This window comes from Anomalospiza imberbis, chromosome 36, assembly GCF_031753505.1.
Source record: "Anomalospiza imberbis isolate Cuckoo-Finch-1a 21T00152 chromosome 36, ASM3175350v1, whole genome shotgun sequence".
Taxonomy (NCBI): Eukaryota; Metazoa; Chordata; class Aves; order Passeriformes; family Viduidae; genus Anomalospiza; species Anomalospiza imberbis.
In genome coordinates, this window is record NC_089716.1 from 850,672 (window position 1) to 863,499 (window position 12,828).

A 12,828-nucleotide genomic window follows, 5' to 3' on the forward strand; every position below is an offset into this window, starting at 1 on the left:
GGGGATTAAAAGAAGGAGTTGACATATTCCAGAGAGAGTTTCTTATTTTAAATAGAATGTATGCATAACCATGAGGTATGTATGAATATGCAACAGTGAATGGATCTTAAGAGTAATTCCTTTGTTCACAAAACATGCCTGTCCTTGCTTAAGTGCCCGAGAGCATCCAGACGTCCGTAATTCTTTTTTTTTTTATTGTCCTGTAATTACATGAACTCTGAATTTTTATTACTCTAATTGTATTGCTATTTTTATAACCATTTCATTATCACTAAACTTTTAAAAGTTGTAAAAACAAGTGACTGGCGTTTTTCCCGCTGCAGCACTTGGAGGGGGGCTGTCCAGGGGATGGACTCCGGTTGGAGAAGTTCCTGGAGAAGTCTCCGGTGGGAGAGACCGCAGGCTGCAGCAGGGGAACGACTCCTGTCCCTGGGCAGAGGGAGAAGCCACGGGGGATGAACTGAGCACGGCCCCATTCCCTGTCTCCTGCACTGCCGGGGGAGGAGGTGCAGCTGGAAGGAGGGAGGCGTGGGGAAAGCTGGATTCAAGGCTCTTCACTGACTTCTCATTGTCCTGCTCGGAGCTTTTGGAGTTTTGTGCCAGAAATCTCTCCCCTCCCCCACTCCTCCACAGGGCTTTGGGGCGGTTTTCCCTTTTTGGGGGAAATCAAAGCGATGCGCTGATGCTCCGAATTAGGGGGCAGGAGAAGTGGGGCTGCTGGGCTTCCCGCAGAGCCGGAGCCGGCGAAGGCGAAGGCGCAGGGCCGGGAAAGCCGTGTCGGGAGGTGCGGAGCAGTTTGTTGGTGCTGCAGATCGATGCCGGCCCGGGCCCGGGCCCGTTCCAGGGCTGTTCCTCATCTCCGGCTTTGCCCTCCCACAGCCCGGGGGGCCCTGAGAGCGCGGGGCGAGGCTGTGCCGTGTGCAGAGCCCGCCCCTCGCTGCCATTGGCCGCTGCTGCCGTCAGTCGCGGTTCTGGCGCGCTGATTGGTGAGAGCGGGGCGAAGCACGGCCCCGCTGGCGGCCTGAGGGCGGCCCTGGCTCGGCAGCGGCGCCATTGGCGGAGCGTCTGTGCGGGCCCGGGAGCGGCGGCAGCGGCCGGAGCGCGGGGAGGCGGCATTGGCGGAGCTCGGAGGCGGCCCCGGCGCAGGTGGGAGCCGCGCCGGGTTCTGCGGGGGCTCGGGGCTCGCTGCGGGCGGAGGGGGCGGCAGGGGGCTCCGGCGGCTTGGCGGTGCCGTGTCCGGCCCGTGCCGGCCCTGGGCTGAGGGCGCTGCGGGAGCGGCTGCCCGCGGTCTCCTTCCCGCCGCTGCCTGGGCAGGAGCCGCTGCCGGAGCAGCGCTGGCTCGTCCCGGTTGCTGTGGCTGGGACAGAGGTGGCTGCCCCGTGGCCGGGACCGTGCGGGAAAATTCCCGTCGCCGGAGGTTTCTGTGGCCAGAGGAGACCGAGCAGTCCTGTCAAAGTGACTCGATTGCTGAGCAGAGGGAGAGGCCGTGGGGCATTTGCCATGCGGGCTCTGCCCTTGTTGTAGCACGCTGCCTCCTTTGGATGCTCATTTTCCCGGCCGCATCTCCCTCTGCCTTTGCCCACTGGCTGAGGGACTTGGAAGGTTCAGACTTCCCGATCCGCCTGCTGCCTGTCCTCGTTCATATGCACCCCTCCTTGTGGATGACAGCCGATATTCATGGCTCTGTTTGGTCTTTGTTCTTCGGGAAGTTGAGGAGTTTAGCGGGACTTTGAGCAGCTGTCCGGGTCCATTTGTAACATTTATTGGAACGGATGGTTTCTCCCGTTACTTCCTCATCTCCAAGTCGCTGGCCCTATCTCCAGGCAGATTCACTCACTGACTCTGTTTTGTTCTTCCCGGGTCCTCTTTGGTTTTGGGATTATTCTCGGTGCCCTCATTCCCTGTCCTTTTGTAGCCGTTTCTGGATCAGGAGGCCTGGCTGCCACCTGCATCCCCTGGCTCAGCTGCTGGATGAGCTGCACTCCCAAGGTGTGGAGCATGGTAAAAAGATGAGAGTTGCTGTAGCACAGAAGAGGAGAAGCAGCATTCGTTTAACCCATGGTGTGCCAGGGAGCCACGAAACTGTGTCCCATTCCCATCCTTTCCATGTTTGGACCGGTACATGAGCTGCTCTCCTATTTCCTGTGTTATCTTTTTTCACTGCTTTTCCTTTGTCATCTCTTTGCCAACAGCAGTTTGAGTAATTTAGTTTTCCACAAACTCCTGTTTTTTCTGCTAACAGATAATGTGATCCCATCCCCTGGTGAAATGTTGTGTTCCTCATTTCAGTGGATGGGTCGGCAGGAAGGTCAGGAGCTGGAGGTGTCTGGTTGGTTCTTATTTCGAGGACAGCTTGTAATCTAATGATGCCATTGAAATGATAAATGGGTTCTGTGTCTCCTGATATGAATTGGTTCGGGTTCCCAGGGCTGGTCCCTGGTGTTGTAGGATTTGTTCTGGTGGCCGTTCATCTTTTCCCCATTTTTGGTTGCTCCCTCCAGCTGGGGCTGCATCAATTGACCGCTTTTGTCTAATTAGATCATCAAATACTTGAATTCCAACTGATTTCCCTGAACGTGTTATAGCAAAAACCCCAGTGCTCTGATACTCCCTGTATAGCATAGACAGTGCCAGCACATGTTGGAGTGGGCACAGGGATGATCCCCCCTTATTTTAGTGAAGTTTTCACAGCATTCTCCATTTGCTGTTTCCCTTTGCAGCTTCACCCATTTCTGTTGCAGAGTCAGAGATCCTCACCATGGGCTCTGCCTTCAGCTGTGCAGATTCCATCTGTGCAAGCAGGCAGAGCTTGGGGTGAGGGGCAGAGGGAATCAGCCCAATTCCTGCCCCAGGCAAGAAGAGGCAGGTCCATTATCCCCACTTTGCCCCAGCAGTGTTAATTTGCATTTCTAAAGCTCCTCTGCTGGCTGCCTGGAATGCAGCTTCTCTTCCAGAGCAGCCTTCAGCAGCCTCACATGTGGACCCCCACAACCTGCTGCTTTTTTATTTTTTCTTCAAATCATCTATTTAGTGTTTATGAGTGAAAGGGTCACCTGTAAATCTCTTCTCGTTTTGCAAAATGCAGCCTAAAGGTGAACGTCGAAAAACCCAAACCAAAATTTTGGTATCTCTCACACAAACATACACAAAAGAATTCCAAGGCAATTAAGTTTTTTCTACTTCTCCTCGGAGTAAAAACTCGTTCTCACATCCCTGGCCCAAACCTAATCAGCAATATAGAAGTAGGATTATTACAAAAAATACTCTACTGCTATAAACTTTGCACTGAAAGTGCAGGAGAAAGGAAAACTCCACCAGTATGTTTAGTGTAGGAGTCAAGGCATTCCTTGATTCTGGCCAGGATCTGCAACAGAAATCATTCCATCCCCACATAGCCCGGGTGTGCAGAGAATATCGTTCCATGACACGTGGGTTTAACTGGATTTTTCCCTGACTTGATACAGTCTGAACCAATCTAAATCCATTGGTTTAATGTTCTGTAGTTTCAAGTTGTGCAGTTTTTAGTATTTGGGTTCCTGTTGGACCCGGATTTCTTGGCTTCTGCTGTTCATCAGGTCGGAACTGCTGGATTTCCTTCTCAGCCTTTTCCAGAGCAGGTGTCTCCAGCTCTGCCGGGGGCAGTGTCTGGGGTAGGTGTTGGTTGCTGTTTGCTGCTGGGCGTTATCTTTGTGGGTATCTTTTGGGCCATTCCCAGAGTGTTGAGATGTTAAACTCATCTCCACTGAGTGGTGGAACATCCCTTAAAAAAACCTTTACCATTTCTTTCCCCGAGGCCAAGGCAAACCAAGGCTGAGTAGAGAAATAAAATGTTATAAATGTTCAAGTCTATGACCTGGTGTATTTTCCATCAGTGCAATCCCAGGCAGCGCAGTGTGTGAGTGTGGCTGAGACCCAGAGTGGAATTGTGCCGTTGTCTTCGGCAGCAGCTGTGGCAGTGCAGGCCCAGAAAGCACTGAAGCTGCAGCAGTGGCAGCAAGGATTGGCCCCGGTGGCTGGAGATGCCCAAGGAGGGTGCCCAGGCAGAGGATTTGAGCAGAGGATGTGTGGGCAGGCCCAGGGGCTTGCCCCGCTGTGGAGCCCTGGCTGCTGCTGCGCTGCCTTCAGTGCAGGCTCCGTGGGGGCCTCCCATGCTCCTGCTGCAGGCGGGAAGTGCAAATCTCCGGGGCTTCAGAGCCCTGGAGCCCAGGCTGAGGGGTCCCCCCGTGCTCAGCTGTGCTGGGGGCTGTTTCTGGCCTCAGGGACACTTGGCATGGGCCACGCCACTTGGCCACCAGTGGTGCTGCTTTGGCCTCCTTAGGCAGGGCCCGATGTCCTGCTTGGATGTTGGGAACAGCAAAGTGCCAAGGCAGGCTCTGTGCCAGCCCAGCTTCCTGTGGGAGAGATTTCACAAGAGACAGGACTCTGGCCACAGACTGCTTTAAATGTCCATCCCTTATCCCCACCCTGCACTGGGTGGAGAATTACCAGGGTAAGGAATTCCCAAGATCAATTGCAAGGGAGAGAATTGAATATCTGCCCTGGGTCTGGCTCCTCTTCTTGCCAAAGCCAACGGCAAAAGCCGTACCCATGGCATCTTGGTTTACAGCCCTGACTCCTTCCCAGGGGCTGTTTGGGTGGGCTCTCCCCTGCCCAGGAGGGCAATGCCTCTGCCAGGTGCTTGTGGCCGACCCCGTCCCCTGGGTGCTGGGGCCCCCTTGGGCCCTGGGGTTTATGCCTGAGGGGCTGTAGGAGCTGTGCCATGGCCTTTGCCTTCAGCTTGGCCTTTTGCTCATCCCTTCTTGCATTCAGCTGCTGTGCCTTTGTGCCCAAGTGCTCCAGGGCCTTCTTCTGCCACTCCTGCAGCCGCGCTCACTGCCTGTGGGTGCTCATCCTCTGAGAGCTGCTGAGCTTTGTGCAAAGTCTTTCCTTTCTCCAGCGACCCAAAGCAAATGCTTAATAGAAAACCCTGATCCTTCCATGTACAATCTGCATTTCCCAGATGTGTCTTTGTTTTCCTCCTTGTGCTCAGGGTGCCCTCCCCAGCCCGTATCCCAGAGCCGGTCCCTGTCCTGCCGCAGTGTCCAAAGGCGGCCCCCCTGGCGGGCAGGGCCGGCAGCTCCACGGGGCCGGGCAGCGGCCGGGGCGTCCCGCAGGCTCCTGGGGGCCGGGGGCCGCTGCCGGCCCTGCCCGGGGCTGGTGGGGTCAGGCAGCGCCCGGTGCTGAGCCCCGGCTGCCCCACAGCCCCGGCCCGGCCCCGCAGCTCCCCACAGGCCCCTAGCCCGTGCTCCCGGTCCCGCACCTCTGCGCCCGGTGCTGCCGCTGCCCACCACAGAGAAACCCCCTGACATCCTGACCTCCTTCTTTTCCTCTCCTGGAATCCCAGGATGGAAAGGATCTGGATCAGCTGGCAAATTCTGAGCATAGAACAGTGCTGAAATACATCCCAGTCCTCTGTATTTTTCTCTTCCTTCTCTTTTCCATCATCCTTTCTCTTAGCACATAGATTCTTCCTGCTGCTTCTTGCCTTCACCATATTGCTGCACACTGCCCTTCACCCGATCCCTTCCCAGCACACCAACACCATCCATCCCCTGTTGTCCAAATCCCTTCTCCACTTCCCTTATTGCCCCCCTAGCTGTCCATGTCCTTAATTACCTCTGGGGGAATGTGCAAACTACCTCAACATTCTCCCAAGGGACCCTTCAGAGACATTTTGGGATCATCATCCCTTTGGTCAGGACCCCTCCCTGGCTTTCCCTTTTCTCTCCTCCCTGGGTGCCCTGCCATGTTCACTCCCCGAAGATCCCAGTGCACTCACTGCTGAGATTTTCAGTGCTCTCTCCCTGCTGACTCTTCACAGACCCCCCTGATGTGTCCCTCGTCTGTCTCCTGGTCACTCCCGGGTCCCCAATTGATTCCCGGTGCCGCCGCCAGCCAAGGGAGCCGATCACCCAAAGTGGGTGAGGCACCTTCAGCTGCACTCCCTGCCCGCCGCCCCGGACGGTGGAAGGAATTCCGGATGAGCCCCAGGGTGTGTGGGAAAATTGACATCAGCAGAGGTTTCTGTCCACAAAGCAGACAGAGGAGTCCTGTAAAAGTAATTTCATTCCTAGAAATGGGAGAGGCCATGGGACATTCCCCATGGGATCTCTGCAGTTGTTGGAGGACACAGCCTCCTTTTCATCCCAATTCTCCCGGCCACATCTCCCTCTCCCTTTCCCCACTGGCTGAAGTACTGGAGAGGTGCAGACTTCCCAATCCACCTGCTACATACCCCCTTCATATGCACCCCACTATTGTATAGCAGACGATATTCCTGGCTCTGTTAAGTCTTTGTTGTTCTTCGGGAAGTTCATGAATTGAGCAGGACCTTGGCTGAGCAGCAGTCTGTGTCATCAATTGATAACATTTCCTGAAACCGATGGCTTCTCCTGTCACTTCCTTATGTACAGGTCCCTGGCCGTATCTCGGAGCAGATTCACAGCATCTGTTTGTAAAGACACTTTCCTCTTGTTCCTTTCATGGGGGTCCCCCGTTTTCGGGACATCCCCCCTGGAGCAGGGTGTCCCCTCTTTGCTGCAGCCCCAGCCCTCAGGCAGAGCTCAGCCAATCAGAGCGCACGGCGCTGATGACTCACCAGTTGCCAGGCAGACTCGCAGCTCCCAGCGTTCCCCACCTGGACTCCACCTGCGCCCCCCCTCGGCCCCATCGCCCCCGCGAGGGGAATTTGGGGAGGTGGGAGTGGGGCAGCGCCAAGGCCGGGCCCCCCCGCGCTGTCCTGGCGGGAGCGGCTGCAGTGGGGACCGAGTGCGGGTGGAAGCGGCCGAGAGCCCAGCGCTGCCCCAGCCCGACCTGCCCCAGCTCCATCCCTGCCCCTGCGCTGGGATGCTGTGGGTCTGGGGGGAAGAGGGAGCCGGCAGTGGGTGCTGGGCCTGGGGGCAGGAGGAGAAGGGAAGGAGAAGCAGGGTTGAGGAACAAAATGGTCAAAGGATGGACGTGGCAGGAGAAGGTGGGATTGTGCAGGAGAAGGAGGAATAGCAGGAGGAAGAGGAGTGTGAGGAAGAGCAGAGTCACAGGAGGAGGAGCAGAAACAGGAAGCAGCACAAGGTTCCACCCCTCCCTGTATCTGCAGCCTCCCCCCAGCCCCAGGAGCGCTGCTCCCCCCACATGCAGCAGGTGACTGTGGAGGGGGATCCAGGATTTTCACGGGGTGAATCTTGGTGTTTCTGAGCTTGCTTGGGCTAAATGTTGGTGCTTTGGTTTTATGTGGCAGCTGAATCTTTATCTTTTGGAGGAGGTTTTTGCTGAATTGTGGGGTTTGGGATGTTTTTGATGTGTGTATTGAGGTTTGCAGGATTTGTGGGCTGAATCTTGGTGTTTTGGAGGTTCTTACGTACAAAAACTTACCAATGACTTCTTAAGATAAACTTGGGCAGGGAGGAACCTCCAGTCCAAGGTGCTCTCCTATTGTTTTTTCCCCAAACCAGGATTTGTCATTCCCAGGGCGTGGCTGGATGGAGGAGGAGGAAAAGCCCTGGAGATCCTGCAGGAGGAGGGGCTGCAACCCTAGCTCAGGGAGCTGCGGGGAGGAAAGAGTCCCCCTGAGCCAGGAAGGCAGCCGGAGATCCAGCCGGGGCTCGGAGTTGGTGGAGATGGCTCATGGCAGGGAGAAACCTCACAAGTGCTTGGAATGTGGGCAGGGTTTCAGCTTCAGCTCCACCCTGCTCCGGCACCAGAGGATCCACACTGGGGAACGGCCCTACAAGTGTGGGGAGTGTGGGAAGGGTTTCAGCCAGAGTTCCCACCTGATCCATCACCAGAGGATCCACACTGGGGAATGGCCGTATGAGTGCTTGGAATGTGGGCAGGGATTCAGCCACAGCTCCAAACTGATCGAGCACCAGAGGATCCACACTGGGGAACGGCCCTACGAGTGTGGGGAGTGTGGGAAGGGTTTCAGCCGGAGCTCCAACCTGATCCAGCACCAGGTGATCCACACTGGAAACCGGCCCTACGAGTGTGGGGAGTGTGGGAAGAGCTTTGGCCATAGCCATATGCTGAGAAGACACCAGCACATCCACACTGGGGAGAGGCCCTACGAGTGTCCCCAGTGTGGGAAGAGGTTTCACACCAGCTCCACTCTCCTCAAACATGAGCGGATTCACACAGATGAGAGGCCCTTCCGCTGCCCCGACTGCGGCAAGGGCTTTAACCGCAACTCCAGTCTCACCTTGCACCGGCGCATCCACAGCGGGGAGAGGCCCTACGAGTGTGGGGAGTGTGGGAAGAGCTTCTCACAGAGCTCAAACTTGACCCAACACCAACGGAGGCACCACTAAGGGAAGCCCTGAGATAGTGTAAAAATTTAACAGGCTAGAAATCCCTTTGGATTTAGGTAAAATGTTCCTCTTTGTGCTTGCAAACATAAGTAAAATATGCTGTTTAGTCTAGTAACTGGAGCACAAGCAAAACTGCCCCAGCTAAAGAGAAAGAATGCAAATTTGTAAGCTAAAGAGATAAGAAAGACTCCTCCAACCTTGAAACAGACATCGCAGAGTGACCCAGGAGTTCTCTCTGTACTTTCTGACAAAAAGTGAGTACAAGTGTAACTAGCTGTAAGTGTAAGGCAAAATCAGAAGAATGAATATGCATGAACCTATTGTGAAATTCTATGAATATGTAAATTAGCTAGAGTAATAAAAAAGAATCCGGAGTTTTCAGGGACACACATGGCCAGTGAAGGGAAAAGCCTGGCGTGCGCGCGGTGCTGAAATACGTACCAAATCTTACAAATCTATCAGAATTGTAAGCTTTTCATTTTTCACGTCAATTCACCCAGCGAGTGCCCCGAGTGAAAGAAGAGCTTCGAGTGAGGGAAGAGAGTGAGGGAAGAGCTTGCAGTGAGGGAAGAGAGTGAGGGAAGAGCTTGGAGTGAGGGAAGACAGTGAGGGAAGAGAGTGAGGGAAGAGCTTCGTGGGCTGCTCCAGCTCCATCCCCCATGGGAGGATCCAGGCTGGATGATCCCCAGTGACCCCCGTTGGGCAGAGCCCTGGTGCCCCCGAATGGGGAATAAAACAGAGAGGAAAACAATGGAGCTGATAAAGGGGCCGATATCTGAGGCCTGACTGAGCAGCAACTGTGGGAGACACAGACACAGTTTAAGTCTCCCTGGGCAAGAAGTGACCAAGCAACCTGTTGTGAGACTTTGTGATAAGATAATGTTCCCAGGTGCCGTGATGTCATGAAGAATGTGTAACCAATGGGAAATTGTTAGCAAACATCGAGCCCTATCTGAGCACCACACAAGTAAAACCCTGTATAAACTCCTGGTACCCTCAATGAAATTGGCTTCTGGTCTAAACTCGGCTGTCCCCGTCTCTCCATCGTGGATAAGCCCTGTTGTGGGTGATCCCCGTTGGGTGGGGGGAAGGTGTTGGAGGGATTTCTTTCCCTTCTGCTTGTGCTGCTGTGTTTGGTTGGTAATAAATTCCCTCCGTGTGCCCAGGCTGGGTCTGTTGTCCCCGTGCCGGTGCTCGGGGCGGGATCTCTGCCGTTGCTTCTCTCCAGTCCCGGGCCTCTCCTCAGCCAATGAGAGAACGCGATGGACAAGAGTCAGCCAATCAGAGCGAGCGGGGCTGATGACTCACCAGTTGCCGGGCAGACCCGCAGCACCCAGTGTTCCCCACGTGGACCCCACCCTCCCTGCCCAGTCCCGGCCCCCCCGTGGGGTCCCCCCAAGTCCCTCCCCACTGCCCCCCATAACCTGGGCTGGGTTTAACTGGGAAGCTTTACTGGGAACACTGGGAGCAGGCGGGCGGGGGCAGAGTGACAGCAGGGCTGGGGGGACACACGACCCCCCCAAAATCAGCGTGGGGATGGAGCGGGGGGTCGCGGCCGGGCCCGAGGCCACGGGGAGCGGCTGCGGCCACTGGCGGCTCAGGAGCTCTGTGTGCAGAGAAAAGGGGGTGACACCGGGCTGGGGGCCCCGGGGAAGGAGCACACACGCTCTGGGGGAGGGGGGACACGACCTCTGGGACCCCCCTGAGCTTCTTGAGCAGGTAGAAGTCGAGCCGCAGCGCCAGGAAGACGAAGCCCAACTCTGTGTCCCCAATCCCCGTTGGCATATTGCTGCGGGCGGTGTTCGGCGACATCTCTGGGGGTCTGCAGGGGTCAGGGCCCCCCAAAACCTCTCAGAGACACCCCAAACCCCTCCAAGCACACTCCCAATCCCTCCCATCCCACCCAGGACCCCCTGAAACCTCCCCCCTATCCTTTCCCAATCTCCCCAGGACCCACCAAAGCCTCTCCCTTTCCTGTCAGGATCGCACCCCCCCCTTCCAGTTGCTCCCCTACAGCCCCAGGACCCCCAAACCCTCTCCCTGTCCATTCCCAGACCCACCAGGACTCACTCAGACTCACTCCCAGTCTCTTCCCAGCACAACCAACTTCATCACAAACCTCATTTAGCCATTCCCACTCTCCTTCCATCCCCTACAGGATCTCTCAAATCCCTCCCAATTACACCCAGCGCCCCCAAACTCCCTCCCAGTGTTCACCAGGACCCCCAGAATCCCATCCCATCCTCCCCAGTATCCTCCTAACCCCTTCTTACCCTTTCCAACCCTCGAACCCCCTCTCCCAGTTCAAACCAGGCTGTCTCCAACTCCCTCCCAGTTGCTCCCAGCACATCCCAGTGGCTCTCTCAGCGCCCCCAATTCCTCCCCTGTGCCCCAGTGCCAGCTCAGGGGGTGCTCCAGGCTGACGTGCTCCACCTGGCAGCTGCAGGTGAGCCTGGGCCAGGGGGGTGTTTCCAGCAGCACCAGGAGCTGGTAGGTCCAGTCCTTGTTGGGGACCATGTCGGTGGCCTCCACAGAGAGCTCCTGCTGGCCCTGGAACCACCTCAGCTGGGTGTGGGCAGGGTAGAAATCCATCACGGAGCAGCCCCGGGCTTGGAGCTCGAGGGCACCAGCGAGATGGATGCACTGGGAGGCACTGGGAGAGAGCGGGGACAGACTGGGATCAGCTGGGGGGAACTGGGAGAGAGAGGGGAGGTGTGGGGTGGCCTTGGGAGGGACTGGGAATGGACTGGGAAGGACTGGGGTGGCACTCAGAGAGATGGGAGGGGATGGGGGCACTGGGAGGGAGGATGGAGGTCTAGGAGTGAACTGGGAATGGACTGGGAGGGACTGGGGCGGCACTGGGAGGAACTGGGAACGAAGTGCGCGGCACTGGGAGGCCGAGTCCAGTGCGGGGCACTCGGCGCTGCGGGTCTGCCTGGCAACTGATGAGTCATCAGAGACACGCGCTCTGATTGGCTGAGAGGCGGCAGCACCACGCTAGGCTGAGATGGACAGCCGGGAGGCACTGGGAGAGACTGGGATGGACTGGGAGAGCCACGGGGGTCAGTGGCAGGGACACAAGGTCTCGGGGATGGGCACAAGGAGGGCTGAGGGCTCTGGGCCGATTCCAGGGAGGTTTTGAGGGGCTCCAGGGTCAATGCCAGGGCAGGGCCCGAGGGGACACGCTCTGCCCCGCGCTCACCTCGGCGCTCCGTGAGGAACGGGCTGAGATACTCGTGGTTGTACCGGCACAGCCAGTCCGCCGCAGCCCTTTTTTGCTCCATAACGTCTGGGTCGCTGTTCCAATACCTGGCTGCTGTCTCCCCATAGGGGGTGAACCCCAAAAAGTGCCCCACGTCGCAGTCGAACATCGCATACTGCTCCCGATTGTAGATGAACCTGCTCAGGTACCTCACCTTCTCCGTGCCGTTCATGAAGTGACACTCGGACTTTCCCACGTACTGGAACACCCCTGTGTGTGCAGGACACAGGTCCGGGGGTGCCCCCCACCAGCCCCAGAGCTCCGGGATCCACCCTGGATCCCCACTCCGCACCCCCTGTGCCCCAGGGCACCCATGGATCCCTCCTGCCCGAGCTGCCACTTCCTCTTTTCCACCCTTCCCCCATTTACCCTTCCACATCCTCTCCCCTTCTACCTCCAACCTCTTCCCAACTCACTTTTAGGATCCCATTCTCCTCTTTCCCACCCTTTCCCACCCTTTTCTAACAATCCCCAGCCCCCCCTCCCTCTCAGTTTTGGGGTCCTAACCTCCCATTTTCCCTACTTTCCCACCCTCTCCCGACCCTTCCTCACCTGCCCCCAATCCTCAGCCCCTCCCGCTTTTCCTTTCGGGGTCCCCTCCTCCTCCTGCCCCTGCAATTTCGGGCTCCCACCGCCCCCTTTTCCCCATTCTCCCCCCTGTCCCACCGCCTCCCGCCCCCCCCCCCCGCTCTCCCGAGAGCTCCGCGCCCGCAGCCGGGGGGGCTCCCAGCACCACCAGTGCCACCAGTACGGCCCCAGCTGCCGCCACTCGCCCCATGGCCAGCGCCGCCCAGGGAGCACCAGCCCCAGAGCGGCCGCGCTGCGCTGGCAGCACCAGTCCGGAGCAGCGCGGGCTCAGCAGCGCCGCGCGCTCTCATTGGCTCCGAGCACTTTTGGGCACCGATTGCCGAGGCTCTGCCACACAACCGATGACTCCTCAACTCCTCGCGCTCCCATTGGCTGCAGCGCGTTTTGGCTGCGTTTGGATTGGCTGAGCGGTTCCGGGACGCTGCAGCCCCGGCTGGGGCTTTTCCAGGCACGGGGAGCCTTGGGGCGCTGCGCAGCTGGGAGCTCAGCTGTGCCCAGAAATGTGTGCCCGGCTGCGCGGGGTCTCAGGGGTGCCCGTGGCGAGGGGTGACGCTGGCCCCATGCCAGGCACCCCCCAGAGCCGCTCTGTCCCTGCCCCCCGCAGCCGCACAGGGACAGCAAATGGAACCGAGGGTTCCT

At 57.6% G+C, this 12,828-nt stretch overlaps 1 protein-coding gene and 1 pseudogene across 1 annotated transcript; both read right to left on the reverse strand.

The window, feature by feature from the left end:
• LOC137464098 (uncharacterized) overlaps positions 1-12,828 on the reverse strand; it is a 1,364,046-nt pseudogene that overhangs the window by 842,812 nt on the left and 508,406 nt on the right.
• LOC137464110 (H-2 class II histocompatibility antigen, I-E beta chain-like) lies at positions 10,931-11,773 on the reverse strand. The gene is made up of 2 exons (XM_068175418.1): positions 11,542-11,773; positions 10,931-10,992 (listed from the first exon to the last, which is right to left on the reverse strand). Exons 1-2 carry the CDS (start codon positions 11,771-11,773, stop codon positions 10,931-10,933), a joined length of 294 nt encoding a protein of 97 aa, XP_068031519.1.